The sequence below is a fragment of the Falco cherrug genome, chromosome 3 (assembly GCF_023634085.1).
Source record: "Falco cherrug isolate bFalChe1 chromosome 3, bFalChe1.pri, whole genome shotgun sequence".
NCBI classification, from domain to species: Eukaryota; Metazoa; Chordata; class Aves; order Falconiformes; family Falconidae; genus Falco; species Falco cherrug.
In genome coordinates, this window is record NC_073699.1 from 93211881 (window position 1) to 93229079 (window position 17199).

The 17199-nt window shown below is 43.3% G+C and overlaps 1 protein-coding gene across 5 annotated transcripts in view; it reads right to left on the reverse strand.

Annotated features, from left to right (window-relative positions):
- Positions 1-17199, reverse strand: part of SLC22A23 (solute carrier family 22 member 23) — a 113684-nt gene that overhangs the window by 76085 nt on the left and 20400 nt on the right. For all 5 annotated transcript variants that reach the window (XR_008731191.1, XM_055703622.1, XM_055703621.1 and 2 more), the window contains exon 3: positions 13419-13573. Coding sequence is in view for 4 of the 5 variants with exons in the window: in XM_055703622.1 (XP_055559597.1) it covers positions 13419-13573 (155 nt within the window). In the remaining variant the exon portion in view is untranslated. The remainder of the gene's footprint in view (positions 1-13418; positions 13574-17199) is intronic.

A 17199-nucleotide genomic window follows, 5' to 3' on the forward strand; every position in this document is an offset into this window, starting at 1 on the left:
CCAGCCACATCCTATTCCTGTCCTGATCTGCCAGCTTGCAGAACAAACAGAAAATGGAAGTTTTATACTTCTCTTTTAAATGAGATTAAATCGAATGTATTTTACACCGAATGCCTGTCTTGAAATGGTCTCAAGGTTTACATCCGAACAGTACCATTTCATACCAATTATACAGTATACAAGTATAACTACAATGCAGTATAAAACCCCCTAAACTTAAAGAATGTTTGGTTTGGCATTTAACCTTGTTATTTAAATTTAAGATACTACTGTAACTAAAATTATATTATTTGAAATTAGGATTGTGCATAATACTTTGCAGACCAGTATTCCCAATTCACCGTCATCAGGACAAATTTGTTTTCATATAAATAGTTAAAATCTTAGTGAATTCTTTTAATATATTAGCAAGCATTGTAGTGTACCTTTCTCACAGATGTCTTTTCCAAAGAACAAGCACTATTCCCTTCCAGTGCTGAGAAAAGTAAAACTCACTCTTTTCAGCACTACCATCTATAATAAAAGAAACGGGAGACACAGCTGAAGCTTAAACACGTAAATCCAGAAACTTCCCTTTGTGTTTTCTTATTTTACACAGTATAATATTTTAAAATAGACATGGACATCCTGTAGTCAGACATTCTCAGGTAGCCACCTAAGTATCAATCAGAAATTAATTAAGCAAGCAGAAATTAAAAAACCAATCAAAACACTGAACACCATGACAATCCCAAAGATTCTGCAAATGGTCTGAGTAGATGATCAAGGTCATACGAGCTCATCAGACAATTCAGTGCAGAAAACATCTTTCAGCATCTTTATCCTAGACACAAACATTGTGAACTCTGCCCCTCAGTTCAAGCCCTAAACCTTTTTTATCCCAAAGTCAAAACTAAAATCTAGTCTCCTTAAAGGGTAAAATTTACTGAAGCAAGACCGATGGAACAGCAACAAAATGACCTTTTCAAAGAAATCGGGTCTTTCCAGCACTGTAATACCAGATAGATGATCTGCCTTTCTGCTCCTGAAGGTTCAGGATTGATCATGGGCTGCCAAGTCCACGATCAGGATGTTTTACTCCGAGTCACAGATTATTCGTTGTCATCAGCAGACTGGATACTTCATTTATTCATTAATCTCGATGCTGCTAAGAGAAGCCAGACAGAAAAGCAGAGATCGCATAGCCAAAACCTGATCGTATTTGGTTCTCCAACTGAGCTTCAGAAGTTTTAAACAAATCCAAGGCTGGTATCCTCACTCTGAAAGCTGAAGTAAATAAAATTAAAGCCATACAGATCTCTATACATTATTTTTAAGAATCCTTTTCTCTACTGCCAGTTTATACACTCTTCTCCAAGACAAGTTAGTCAGCGCCTAGAAGTGGTGGAAGAACTTCCATCTGCTACTGCTTCAAAGACAGCTATCCTGAAAGGAAATATCAACCTGTCCAAGGCATAGGTTTCTAAACGTACTAGACCTACCATCCGTACCAAGATGCAATTAAACACTGTCTGATCTTTAAAAAGCCTGCAGGAACAAAGTTTTAAATCCCATGTACTGGAATGACCCACACTGAATAAAGGAGTGACTGGTAACAGCCTGATCTGTTTTCACCAAGAGAATTTCCTGACCTAAGGCTGCTGCAATAAGCTTGCAAGAATCAATTCATCTACGCTACAAGCCACAAGGGCTCTTAAACTGCATCTACAGCAGGGCACTACAGCAAGCTGAATTTGTAACATGGCTTTTGCAGTCCTTTCTCTCTCCTTAACTCCTCAGTCACCTACTCCTGCTCTCCTTCACCCACACTCATCCAGCGCTGGGGTGCGCTTTTGAAGGGAGAAAGGCAAGGGGGAAAATGACTTAAAACCGAACAACAAAACCAAGAGTTTTCTCCTGGTTTAGACCCTTGTATCAGTTCGCTGTAGGGCCAGCAGCAGGTGGGAGCACCAGCCAGGGAAGGACGGGCAGACCCAGAGCAGGCAGATCCAGGTCAGCTTCGGCCGTCCCAGAGCTGCTGTCAGATTCTCCTGCAGGGCAAAAGCTTCAGCCTGTCCCTGCACTGTCGTTTTGAGATTTTAACTACTCCCAGCAATCAGGGCAGAAAGGATGTGCTTTGTGTATAGACATAAATAAAAGGCCCTCTCCTGCTTGGATGGCCAGGTGGGTTATTTCTCCAACATCGCTGCTTCTGTGAGGCATCTCCTCCGCGCTGCTGTGAGCAGAGCCATGCTGAGTGGCACTGGGCAAGCAGGACATGCATTGGTGGCCGAAGAAGGGACAAAGACTACGGGTAAATAAACACAGAGCTGTCCTGGCAGGAGAAAGCACCAATATCTCCAATGGAAGTCCCACCTGAAAACTGAAAACTCCCAATGAAGTACAGCACCGAGGCAGCAGTGCTACTCAAATCCACACAAGCTACCACAACAAGCTGCTGGCTTCATCTGGCTGTGTTTTTGATTCCAAAAAAATTAGGATATGAAATCTTTAATTGCTGTTATTATTCCTCATTGGATAGAAGCATATTTCTTATTTTAGAAAAATATCTATCACATTCTCTCTCAGCAGCAGGAAGAGAAAAGCAGCAGCTGTGGTACATATTGTATATTCTATTTTCTTTATTTTCCCTCTAGGTCACACAGCGGCTATTCTTTTTCTCAGCTTTGCCACATGCTACTGACCCTGGACCGACACAAAGCAAAGGACCGACTCAGCCAAAGACCACCCTTAAAGAACAGGTCAGGAAGGGGAAAAAGGCACTTTCTGAATGAGTATTTTATTGAAATGCAATACTCAGTCAAAAAGGGTGAATTTTGTCTCCTGAAAAAGTCAAATCCATCAGGTTAAAAGTTTACAAGATGCAGACTGAACTTTTCATATTTTCTTCCAGACTTCACTAAAGAAAAAAAAAAAAAGCAGCAGAACAGGACAACACTTCAGGCTGATTCACAGCTCTAAACTCACACGTGACATCTGAAAAGACTCAAATGGGTAGAGTCAAGGTTGGTACAAAGCTTCTCCTGCCCAAACTCCAAAGCACTCAAGTGCAGTAATTGCATTTCTATACTGTACAGATACAAGAGCAGCCATTTTTTCCAATAGATGAGTAACATTGACAGCAGCTTGCTTTATTTATTTAGATTTCAAAGCAGAGACATTTTTAATGAATCTGTAATTCAAAAGCTCTTTTAATTAATTTTCCTCAAGCTTCCTAGAAACACAGACTTGGTTTTGTGCCTTGAAAAACAAGTCAGTCAAGTTCCAGGCAAAAACCCCTATTTCAAAGTCAAAGCTATAAATGAAACAAAAAAATGGGATCTTATTAAGAACACTGGTTGCAATTTCACCACATAAGCTATTTCTACCATTATACAATCTTTATAAGTTGCTCTTGTTTTTCCTCCCTGCCTTCAATCCATTTTTGGTTGCTATAACAAAAAACCATTTCTTCCATTATATTGCTTTTTGCCTCACCACATTATCGACTCCGCTTCCTGTGTGTTTTTTATTATAAAACTGTAAACTGAGTGCTTATATCCAGGAGGCAGCTACACTGCCCGCCACCACAGGAGTGAAGTCACACTGGAAGCAGCACTGGAAGCGAGGAAGGCCCCTAAAGAGCTGGCAGAGCAGCACGTTGTTCCCTCTGGACAGCAGTTTCAGATCAAGCAGAAGACACCAGGGATTTATTTGTTTATTTATTTTAGACAATGATCCCTGGTCCACGTGCTTAAATATCCATTGAACTGAATGCTTCACAGTGAAAACACCCTCCTTATTTCTCCAGGGAATTAGCCTCAACTGTTTGGATAACAGATGGTACATAAAGTAACCTACCTACGGCTTAGTACCGGGGCACACAGGTCTTGCAGTCTGCTTTTTAACAGAATTATTAATTAAAGTGCACAGCGTTCCAGCAGAGCTTGCCCTCTTCCACTGCACTGTGGCACTTCTCATGTGCTCGGCTGGCCAAGGCATGTGCAAACATCAGGCTCCGCTGCTGCTTCTGCCAGAGATTATTCTCCTCTGAGAATACACAGCAGCAGAATGAAATGCATGTCCTTAACCTAATATATTGAATATGTGAGGTAAGCCACTGATGGAGATGTATTTGCACTTAAACGCCCGACTGTTTGGGAGAGCACCGAGGCATCAGTGCACAAACTAATAGTTTGCTCTACAAGAAGGTGATCTCTGCCACAGCATTAGGACAGAAAGCTGGAAGAAGCCACAAGAACAGTTAGTCTGCCCTGAATTCCTCCAAACACAAGCCAGTAAGAGAGAGATGCTGGTGCATCCAAGAGGGGTGCAGGAATGAGGGTCTGGAACTTCTGATGCAAATACTGGACCATGCTCCCTCTGGCAGTTCAGCACAGACACTTCATCAAGCAACAGCTACATTTCCAAGCCACAAGCCTTCTTCAACCACCCTTCTTCTCTAAGATATTACCTGTTTTATTACCAAGCTTAAATTCAAGATCATCTATAGCTGAAAGACTCCTTACTGAATGTGTGGGGTGACTAAAGCAGACACACTACTCATATCTGGAACTGGAGTAGTGCTCGCAAAGATTTGCGGATCATTCATTAGACTTCAGTAAGCTGATTTCTTCTCTCACAATTCACACCACAACCAGAATGCAAAGAATGTTAGCAAACAAGTTTTCAAGATACTAACAAACACTTACGTCTCAACTTATCTCTAAAAACTACTAAGTCTATGTACAATTCATTTAAGAAGGGACCAGATGTTCTCAAAAGACAAAAACATAGCTCATACTTTCAGGTCCATCAGTAACTGCAGCGTATGACTTCAACAGTTTCATTTGCAATGCAACCTTGAGTAGTTTTATTTAAAAAATAAAGAGAAGTGATATGAGTACTGGAACAGCATGTATGATTGAATTCTGTAGACTGGCAACAAATAAAATGAAGAATTAAAACAAGAGTGAACTTTTTATTGTATCTGACTAAATAATATGCATTTGCAGAAATCCTGCAACAAGAGTTGCCTGCAAATTTCATGCTTCGAGTGAAATTTAATTAACTTGAACTAGTAAAAATCCCACAGGGTTATGTTATTTGTAAGCGAGAAAATAGGACTCATGTCTGTGTGACTGGGGATGGGAATTTGGCTAGCCTTGTTAAATTACAGTTCCTCTTGAAAGGCACATAAATATTTATGTGAATGTGTGCTGACATTTGTTGCTGGACTTGAATATTCAAGTCACTACAGATAACTTCTAAATCTACCTTCTTCATACACATGGTTTTTCCTCTGTGTACATCCTGTTGCGATAATTTGGCTTGCATTTTCATGACAAGCTATCCTGTAGGGACAGGCAGGAAAGGGAAGTAAAGCACTGTTCATTCATAGGTGATTTATGAACCTCTGTGTGCTTCCTCTTGCAGCAGAAAGTTGACAGATGCACACAAAAAAAGTCTACCTATACTGGAAGAAACACAGGGTTGAATTTTTTTTCCCCAGCTATGCTGAGTGCCTTAAGGGCAGCTCCTGAGCTGGTTGCTGCCCATCTTATTTCCAACCCTAGTCCATCCAGTTTTCAAGTTCTGCCAAATGTAAAGACACGGCCGAGGAACAGGATAGCTAAAACTCAGTAAGCAAACAGACTTAGCAAAATAGGCTTTATATGTACAACTTCTCTTTGATGCTCTCTGCAACAAACAAAGTTTCCCGCTAGCAAAAAAATCCCCCAGCCCTAAAAATAAAAAAATAAATCACAACTAACAGAGTCCACATGCCTGTTTCTGAATCAGTCGCATTTCTCAGAGAAAAAAAGAACACAACATCCTCTCGGATCATGGAAGCATGGGATTAACTATGAACACACGACAGTATCAGACATACACCAATGATACAACATTGCTGCAATATCAAACCCCTGTAACTGCAAAGCACACAACCATTTCCCAGCCCAAACAGGCAGTCATTGGAGCTGAGGCACTGGGCACAGTGGGAAGGCTTTAATCTGCTGGTGGGAAGCAGCAGACCTGACCGCTGTGGTGGGATGCTCTCCTCCTGCTGGGGGACTCCTTGGCATCCTGCTGAGACCCGCTCCCAGGAGGGAGGCTGGCAGTGCCCGGTGCTGGTGCACAGCAGCCAGAGGACTCTGCAAGGTACAGAGCCCCCACGGCCCGACAGCAGCATCAGTCACTTTGGACAGGGCTTGCACAGATGTGCACGCACACGTTATGTGAAGCTTTGGCTAGCAGCAACCCTCCTTCACAACGCTGAATAGCTTGGATCTGCATAGCGAGGAAAAGCCATTTAGCAGCTGTCTTACAACAAAGAAGAAAAAAAAAAAAAAAAGAGCAGCAGGGGAAACAGACTTTACAATTTACTCTTACAGTAAGAGTAACTAACACCACTTTAGCCAAGTCAGAGTTGCAAGTGAAAGGCAACTTTCTGGATTTAACTATACACCCATCATAAACACTTCCTTGTAGTTTGAAGACATGGTTGTATGAGCAGCTGAGACAATGCAAAGGAATGTGGAAGGGGAAGATAGGAGCCCTTCTCATTTCCTCTCAGTGGAAGCAAGCTGTTAGCTGTGCAACAGGGATGAGTAGACCTATGAGTATATTTGACATTGCTCAGAAAAAAAATAATTTAAAAAAATCCCTAAAAATGTCATTACAATCCTGAACAGTTACAGTTACAAGTATCTGCATGACAGAAAGTAAAATTTCACATGCTGAGCACACCCAAACTGCTGTAGCTGGTTTGGAACAATTAAAAGACGGACACTTTAAATGGTAAATGCAAGCTGCATTTTAAGCTGGGGAAATTGCAAGTGTACTCTAATCTCATCTGATTGTCATCATCACAAGTATAACAACTGCAGTGTTGCATCTTATTGCATTCTCAATTGACCAGTCATACAGCATGTACCTCAAATAAAATTAATTCCTTGGGCTTTCTGTCACATTGACAACACACAAGATTTTTAGCAACTGAAATGGCAAAACTGATTAAAATTAGATCCTGCCGCAATTTCTGCATTAACCAAACATCTTCTAACCTCCCAAGAAACCTTAGAAAGATCCTTCTTTTATTCCCCTTCAGCATACCTTAAGATGGTATAAACTTCAAATGTGCTGCCTCAAATGGTACAGTTTTCCCAGGATTCAGGACAATGTTAGCAATGCTTCAAGGGCACCACTGCTCTAGAACACAGTTTGTAGGGGTTAAAATAAGGGTGATGTCCACTGTGTTCCTAGAAGAGTCCATCCCCACTCTGACCATCAGAAAAGGGAAGAAAATTCAGAAGAAAGTACTGAGGAGGAAGAGACCAATAGATTATATGAAGAGTCATAATTTGATTGTACTGAGGGAAGCAATGTAGAGCAAGGAAGATTTATACTTATAAGGAGAGCACTGTAATTCCAATAACCTTTTCCACTCTTGCATAAATTGAGCCCCCAGGCATCTGATAAAAGGCAGGCATAGTCCTTTTTTTGAGCAGCTGGATTGCTCCTACTGCATATTATTTCTTACAACCGGTCTTGTGCAAAGCTATTAAAAATGCAGAAGTGCTGTTTCCAGAAACTCACATCCCATCTCAATGTTAGAACAGCCTGTGACTCCTCTCTAAACAGAAGCTTTGGTATCGTTTAACAGTTAATGGTCACTTTAGGGTGATCCAGTAAGATTTTCCATTCAGCGGATCCCTCTGCGATCACTCCTACTAGATCTGCATCAAGTGACTCAGAGCAAGGAAAGGCTGGTTACATAAACAGAAGGTAGGTGGCTTAACAACCTTGATCTTATCACAGACCTGTCAGTGGAGAGAACTGAATGTTACTGCAGAGCTAGCGCACATGTCAATGCACAGGAAAGGAGTCAGATGTTTTCCACATCCTCCGATCTGGGAATGCTTTGCAGAGTTATTTATCGAGCTGGTTCAGATTACACAGAATAACTTCAGAGCCTGCAGTTTCCAGTGCTTCGCTTGCCTTGCCTAGCCAGGGCCATGCTTGCTACTGAAGAGTCAGGAGAGGAAAATGGAGAATAAAAATCAAGCAATTCTATTGTTTAGAACATTCAGCTGCAAGAGAGGTGAAAATTATAAACTTGGGATGCTCCAGGATCTTACAGCCTCGTACACTTCTGTGAGGGAGAGGAAGAAGGGGGGAAAAAAAGAAAGAAAGATAAATCTCACCCTTTATACTGACACCTGACTGGAAGCAAAATTATTTTACAAATAACATCCCTACAGCCCAACACCCAGAGGCTTCCACACTCTGTTTTGGCACTTGCTCATTTTTCAGCCTGGAGCAAGCTTTCTAGCATGCTGCTCCAGCTTTCCAGGATACCTGTTTAAAAAAAAAATAAAAAATCTTAAGCAGCCACATTTAGCCTCCCTCAGATCAGCGCCTGTGTAATTTACAGGAGTAACAGGTTGGATTGACCTAACTATAAATGAAAAAGATACATCACAGCTGGACACCTTAGCCAGCCTGGAAGCCTTTGCCAAGCTTCTCCAGGCTTTTGAAACACAATCTGTGATTTTCAGCAGCATTCCTACCTTTTTTTTCTTCTAACAGCGAAGGAGAAACAACATGCCTACTCATCCTGCTACTATGTATTGGAGGACACCCCTGCCTCCCCACTCCAACCTGAGATGTTGTCTCCCTTTCAGCAAAGCTATTTCCAGAGCCTATTTACTGGTTCATTCAAGTCTAGACTTTCTAATTTTGCAGCATAATCTGTAGTTCAGTCACCCATGAAACTGCTGAACAGCCTGCAATTGTGCGCAAACGCGCACCATGGCTTGTGCTGTCTGAGCTCAGGTACAGTCGTTAATGATGGCACGCAGCACTTTAACAGGAGGCTTATTAAACCTGCCAGGAGCATTTGCCAGAAAAAATACAACTCTTCCCCCCTCCTCTCCTCCCCCTTAAGTAGTTTAATTAATACCATCATCCTAGTTTTGACTCCAGAAAGCGACAAAAGCACGGACATCGGGAAGGAGACAGATAGGGCATAGGAAGCAATCAGCTGGACGGGAACCCTTGCTTCTCTTCATTCATTTAACACCCAGCAGATCTCCCAAAGGAAGAGGGGACAAGATCAGAGGGTCCATCCCACGGACAACAGCTCATTGCCTTCTCCAGAGGGAAGGTGGATAGCGTCCCTCGCAAGGGCTTAGGCAGACGCTGGCACCAGTGTGGCCTGGGCAGCAGCACGTGAGAAGAGAGAAGAGGGAGCAGGAACTGCTGCCCTCAGCCATAAGAGCTCTTGCATCAGCGTGCCTGCTCGTGAAAGCGAGCCCTAAGGAAGGGACCCGTGCTGAGTCAGCTGCAGAATCTGGCCTTCTAGAGAAGCACACAGGAAAGGGCTGCCCTGTGGTCACAGCCAAGGCAATGCCCCAGCGAGACTGAAGTGACCCAGAAGCAACGCCCTCCCCTGCCCTGAGATAATCAAATTTGCTTTCTCCCATGACTTTCACATTTGCCAAGTGTACTTCGTCCCACATGAGTTGCAACCCGCAAGCAGAACTCTTTGCAGTGAGTGGCACACCTCGCTCTCTGTATGAGTCCACAGACACCAGCTGAGCATTACTCAGGCACACGTGTCCCTACTCAGGGCTCCCACACCTCTTCTCCTTCCTCTTGGCCTGTCTGAAGGGAACTCCCTTGTAGGACCAGCTTAGGGCTTTCCACCCCAATGGGTAAACTCAAACCTCCTCTTCTTCAGCTGGGCAGAAGGCCACAGCGCCATGCATCCAACTGTGCCAAGCCAGCAGGGGCAGGATGCCCGTCCTTCCTTCCTGGACATGCATGCAGCAACAAATACTGGAGCGAAACGCACTCTCAGAAAAAATAGCTTTTCTCTTAAACAACCTGTCCTCCTCCAACCCCTCAATCTATATGCTTTCCTACATTTAACTGCTGGGCAGGGCATACAGCCCTGTCCAACCACTGCAGCCTGACTGCTCCTTAGCACCCCTTCACCATTTCTCTCTCCAGGAAATTTAATCTGCAGTCCCAGCACCCTTCTCCAACAAGGGGTGGACCATTTCCACAGAAATCTGCTCAGCAAGCATAGCAGGGGACCTAACCAGCATCTCAGCAGACGGCTCCAGCTCTGTGTATCAGATGACTGCTGAGCATGGCATATTGGGAGCCACTTTGCTCTCCTGGTGGGGAGAGTTTCCCAAGGACCTTCCTGGTGCCTCACCACACAAGATGTGTGCCAGCTGCTCAGGAGCATAGGAACCCACCGAAGGTTGGTACCAAGCAGAAAACTGCTTCTGGAAGACGGTAGAAGCTCCCCCCACTCCATATCAGCATGGAACAAAAGCCTTTCAAAGCTGTGTGTGTTCACTGCAAAAGGTTTAAACTGCCTTTCGTTTTCCTAGATCAGGGATCCTCAAACTTTTTAAACGGGGGGCCAGCGAGCAGATCAAGCAGCAGCAGCAGACTGCCTGCCACTTCGTTTCCCCCACCCAACCCCCGGTGTGTGTATGTGTGTGTGGGGTGGTCTGCAAATACCAGGGGCTGGATTGAGGACCCTGGGGGGCCGTATCCGGCCCACTGGCTGTAGTTTGAGGACCCCTGTCCTAGATGATGCAATGACCTATAGCACCTGGGAGGGAAAAGCCCCAGGTTCATTTCTCCTCTGCTTCCCTCCGCAGCAAAAACCATCACCTGCTCAGAGCCTGTCTCTTCCTGCAGGTTCATGAGAAATTTCACCTGAAACTCCTTTTTCCAACAAAACTACAGCAGCTGCAGGAAAACTTCTCAGTTTAACAAATCAACATCCCAAAGTGGTTTCTCTAGACAAGTCCAAAGCAGCTCCAGGCCAGAGGCTACACTTGGAGGCTGCAAGAAGCTAGCTCACTACGACACTGGGGAAAGCCTGCAGAGAAGCACAGGTGGTCTGGGCTCAGTGCTGTCCCTCCACAGAAGGCAAGGCTCATCCCCCGGCTCGCTCTGCACCTTAGGGCAGACAGGTGGGAAAACAGCATTAGGCTATTAAGAGTGCAGTTTGAATGGTGTGGACAACTCAACCTTGGCAACTCTGCGTTTTAAAAACAGCACTTCGGTGCTTCTTCCCGCTCCCAAAGCATCCAGGACTGCTATTGACAATTTCCCTTAGGCAGGCCATAAATCCAAGCACAACTAGCAAGCTCAACACAGTGTAAAAGGATCCCTGTGGCAGGCTAATTACCTTTGCAGGCTATGCAAGCCTGTATACAGTCGCTTCTGCACAGTAGCTTTGAAAACTTCAGCTAATGACTGTCTGGCAGATCAAACTTTCCAGTTTCTATTGTTTTTCTCAGGGCAGCCAGCTGGGAATTCAGGGGCAACAAACCTCCAGGGGAAGAAATGAAGGCCATGAAGAGAAAGGGAAGAGGGGCTATGAAATGGAATAAGACTCCAAAGGAATGCAGTGGCATGCTACAGACTCCAGCAGAAAGGGAAAGACAGTAAATCTAAATTGAGAGAAGGGCTAACAAATTAGGAGTACTGAAATCAAAACCAACATCACCACATAAAAACCCCTGCTACTCCCATTCTCTTAAGACTTGACAGATTAATCCTCTCCTGTTGCTCTGCACCAAGATGACAGCCTTTTTTGTTTGTTTAAATGAAAATATTTAATACAGGAAAACCCTTCCCCTCACCTCCCCAGCCAGAAGGGTCAGAAGATTTACAAGAGGTGCAGGGGCTGCATCTTTCACATTTTCTTACTTCCACACAAGTACACCTATCTACAGGCTGCAGCTAATCTCACAGAGATCTCTCCTACTCCTACTCAGAGATAGTCACTCTACTCCCGCAATGTCTTTCCAGACAGCAGTGGTGATAGCAAACGCTAATTATCAGGGTACGCATATGTGTGTAAATCAGACTCAAATCCTTGCCCTGGATCAAGCAGGGCATGAACTAACCAGGATCTCCCTTTTGCTGAATGAAAGCCTTGGAATGGCATGCTACTGTCTGACCCAAGGTGACACATACACTTGACCTAAGGTGATCATACACTCTTTCCCTCTAATTTCAAAAGGTCCATAATAATAATTTTTTTTTAAAATATTTTAAATAATGTATTATTTTAATAAATAAAGAACAAACCACTAACCAAGAAAAACTAACAAGCTGCATTGGGCTGTCAAAAATCCCAACAAGCCTAATTTCCAAATTTCCAGCTGAATGTCATACTGGTAATGGCTGAAGCCTCCTCCCACAGCTTCCCAATACAAGTGTAATGTCTTCAGTGGTACTTTTGGGTTTTTGGTGAAAAATTCTCACTGGAGATTTTTCACCAAAAGCAAGAGAAGATAAAAATATGTATCTCAGGTACCATATCAGCTATAATGAAGAAGTGCGATACAGAACAAAGTCTCATATAACCTAGCTGGACTTCTTTCCCTTTGCTGCAGACCAAAACCAAAACTGTGGAACTTAATACTATAAAACACTCCATGTAGAGTAAGGATTCTGTGCTAAGTCTCAATGAGTTGGATACCATCTACAACAGGCAGTAAATAAAAATTTATGAACATATGTACAGCAACTTCCAGGGTATAGTTAATACTATTCCAGAGCCATAATAAAGAGTGGGCAATTTTGTGTTTTCCTCAGGTGGTACAGTACTCTGTTAATTACAAGTAGCCAAGGAAGCAGCAGACAGAGCTCTCTGGAGCATATCCAAGGGACACAGATTAAGCTGGTGGCATCACACATGTACTCTCCAAAGGCAAGGCCTCCAAAAGGGGTTTTCAAATGTTTTAGCTACAAGTTTACACATCACCCTAGATATGAAAATATAAACACTCCTTACAAGCTTCCCCTCAAGTTTCTTTACAGTTATTTTTTTCTTCCATGTAACAGACAAAAAGCAACACCACCACCACCCTCCAAAAAAAAAACCCAATCCCTGATAAAATTACTTCAGGCTCTTCTCACATATTTTTGCCGTACTTTACAGTCCTGAGGTAGGGACACAGGATCTCTTGCTGCAAATAACAGGAATTTCTGAAAAAGTGCCAAGTACATACTGCTAGAGACAGTAAAAGTGGGGAGTCTCCTATCAAGCTCAATACTGCAAGGTGAAATCCACTCCCATTACACATTATAGCTATGACATAGATGACTTCTAGGTTTAAACGACAACAAGCAAACTCTTATATATAACTCTTACATATATATAACTCCTTTACATAACTCTTATAACTCCTAAAATGAGCTCTCAAACAGCTTCACAGATTACTCTGTAGCAACTTAGAGAGACAGCTGCAAAACCTCTAACTCCTTAACAAAACTCAGGCTAAAGCTTTTTCAGTCCATAGGATTCAGGTTTCATCTGTCTGGATGAAAGCAGGAAGCCAGAGAACAGCAAACCACGTATCAATAATTTGGATGGGTGATGAAGGCATACTCACGCAGTGCGTACAGGGAGAGGACTATTCCAGCCAGGCAAAACCCCTCAAAAAACCTGAGTGTGCTGAACATGGTCACGTTCACGGAGAGTGCCACAGTCAATCCAAATATCAAAATGAATATGACAGAGAAGAGCAGTACGGGCCGTCGACCAACCCTAAAAATAAGGAAGTATGAAGAAACAGTGTTAAAAAGCCAGGATGGACATAAAGCTAGATCGTTACAGCTGGCAAAGAGGTGAAAAAGTCATGCAATCCCTTCCAAATATTGCCATCCATTTTTAATTCTTCTCATTATTTTTTTTCAGCTTACTAAAACCTGGATTTCTCAGCCAGCTTTGCATTGACACATTCCTTTCAGATGGGATTAAGCAGGGACAGCACATTGTATTACTGCTTGATTTAACCATCATTTTCGAAGCAGCAAAGATGAACAAGTAAACATCTAGGAACTACTGTAAGGCCGTAAACAAGTCCCTTGGAGATTACAAGCAACTTGTCAAGAGTTTTCAGTAGTAGCATGAGAGAGTCTATGGTATTATATGTTATATGGCACGGTATATTATTTCTCTATAGCTTACAGCCACAAAACTCGCTGCAAAGATCTCCTCTTCCCAACAGACACGTGCTTTTCAGCCCCATCTGCAAGAGGAGCTGGCTCAAAAAACTATTTTTCTTGGCCTTATTGTTGAGGGCAAGCCTAACAGACACGGACCAAGCACAAAACAGGGCTCACGTCACTTCACTGAGCCTTAGGCAGCCGTTAGTTGCACTCACAAGAAAACTGTCCCTCCACCTTGTATCCCCACAGCAGCCACAGGGATCCACAAAACCAGCCCGACTGGAGGGTGAGGAAGAAACCGCTCCAAAAATGAGTGCTGGCAACAGGGGCATGAGGATCTGCACTGCTCCTTCGCAGGCAGGCTTTGCAGTTGCAACCTGTAGTTGCACGTGTTGGTACACTGCTGACGAGGAGGAAGAGTTACGCTGCCACCAAACTTGGGGAGGCACCTGCTGCAGAGCTTGGGCTTGATGTCAAAGGAACATGAGATTTTTACATCTTACTCTCATGCTTAGTGTTTATAATTCCCCTTTCTCCCCCTCTTCCCGTGCAAGAATGATATGAAGCACCAGAGCACACTGCTATTTTTAAACAATAATTGGATCATTATGTGGAGATTTCCAAAATTTTTCAACTTGTCAACTCCCACAAGTTTTCCAGTGGAACTGAGGATCCCTTTTAGTCAGCTCCATATGCCATTTCCACAAAGAATATATGAACTTGCTTTTCGTAGGCAGCTTTCACAGACCCATTCAAAGCAGTCTGTCAGCTCCAAGCCAGCCATCAGGTTGAATGTCAGCACAATAAAGAGCATTTAAATCTCACAACTTCGTCCAGTTTCACATGCTGTAGTGTTTCTATTCAAATATTTCAGCAGATTGTTACCAGCAGCTATAAAGTATATTATATATATGCATTCACAATTAGAACTTTGGATTTTGCTTTACTTAAAATAGAGTGAGATCAATAAAATACGGGGTGAAGGGCTGAGAAGGAGACATTGTTATAATTTTTTATATTTTGGGGAACTGGGAGAGTGCACCACTACGTGTGAAAAAGTGTCAATGATTGACAAAGTCACACCTAAGAAGGCAGTGTCATGGCTCCTTGCATGAGGACAGCTTTACATCTGAAAAGAAAATAGTAGCATCACCTGTGGGGCATCTCAAATATTTAACTTCTTGACACTAACCGTTCAAAGTTTTTAAAACAATGTGCCACCGTGCAAAGTGAAGACAGCAAGGTCAAAGCAGACTGCTCTCGATCAGCATACAAACCCAGCCCACCAGAAGACAAGCTGCTGTTGAGCTCAGCGTGGGAACTCATCACCACTGCCTCAGTGACATGCAATGCACTAGGAACATGCTGGATACCAGGGCAGTTAACCGCTGTGTGCGTGCTTCAGGTTTTATATTTATGGAACACAAAGCACTTGAGCAGGGAGTGAGGGGAAGTACCTCATGCGAAACCCTGAATACAGAAAAAAAACCCTATGAATGTTCTGTTATCAGCGAACTGCGCAGACTTTTGCAGCCCTATTTTCGTAATCACCAAGCTGTAATTCATACTAATTAGTGTTTGTGGAAGTGTTTTGTAGATGAAAGGCATTATGCAAACACTCAGAATTAGGAACTTAATTCTCATCACAAGCCTGACCTGCCATTCCCTGGTGTTGATTAGAAAAGACCTCATGGTTAGCATACTTCCATTCCCCTCTTCCCCTCCTCCCACCCTCTGTACTGAGGTTATCCATCATTAGGACATAGAATTTCTTCTACCATTATATAAGCTACGTAAATGAATCATTGCTACTAATGAAGAATCAGGAAATCTGCAAGCCTCCTAGGCCTGTGAGAGCCAACTGAGGCCAGATAAGCCCTCCAGAAAGAGGCATCACCAGCACCTCCTCCCAGACACAAAACTCCTTCCTCACCAAGGCACTTAGCACATTCCTCAACAATCAAAGCTCCAGGGCAGCTACCAGCCTGGTATTTGGTGATCCACTCGGTGTTTTGACAGGATGGTGTCTTAGAGCATAAAAAAGCCTTTTATATGGAGACAGAATTATCTAACAGTAAATGGAAATGCTTGTGAGAAATTAAACCATACACAATCTCCCTGGTAAAACAGCCCCAGGGTGTGATTTGCTGCCATCCAAACTATCCCAGAGAGAGATTTCTGTGCCACAGAAGTCTCAGCCTACACTGCATAACATTATGTAGATCAATTGCTAAATGCTGCCTGCACAGGTAAATAACTAGGGATACAAGCAACCCCAGGCTTTTGAGGAATCTGCAATCCACACAGCATGACACACAGATGCATCAAAAAGATATTCCTAACATCATCAGAGTTGCACCACACAGGGAGAGGGAATGGTTTGAGAACAAGACCTGCTCTTCCCATGCTCCTACACAGGTACCTTGCCACCCTGAGAAGATTAAACTGATCAAATAGTTCTTCCCATGCTGTTCTTTTGCAGGTTTCCACTCTGTCTTGGGACTTGAATTGGCACAAAGGCTCCAAAAAGCACCAGAGCAGCAAAGCAGGGGCAGTAGCGCGCAAATGGGAGGCAGGGACCTACTGTCTGGATGCTACATGACCAAGGCCACCTGCTCCAGGAGAAAAGGCTTCCACAGAGACCTCAACAGCCTCTGTCCAGAGCAGGCAAAATTGCCAGCGGTGCTCTGCCTCTTGAACAAGTAACTTATTCAGGCATTGAACACAGATGGTCTTCATACAGCCAAACATGTTTACAGACCTTCTTCCTATAGAGCTATCCCAGCATGCATGGCTACTGTATTTGGAACGTAAACCACCCAGTTTACTTAGCAAATGACCCTAATACACTCTATGCTTTTGCCACATACAGCTTTAAAAGCCTTCTTTCAAGAAGGAAAAGCAAAGCCCCTGATGGTACAAAAAGCCCAAAGCATCTTCTAATTATTTAAACTGGAGAGTCATATATAAGGGAAATGAAAACAGATTTTGAAAGTTTGTAATACTTTTATACATTACATTGTTTAAGCCTTCCCTGCCCTTGCTTGGGGCTAACATCCTTTTTTTCTTCTTTTATAGGTACATTACCCTTTGCATCCATCTCTCCACACAACCCCCTGACTTAGTGGAAACTCAAGGTGTGATTAAATAGCAAAGTAAACCCCACTTAGGTCTTCTTTTACCAGCCCCACGTGCTGCTGTGATGTGACAAAAAGACTATCT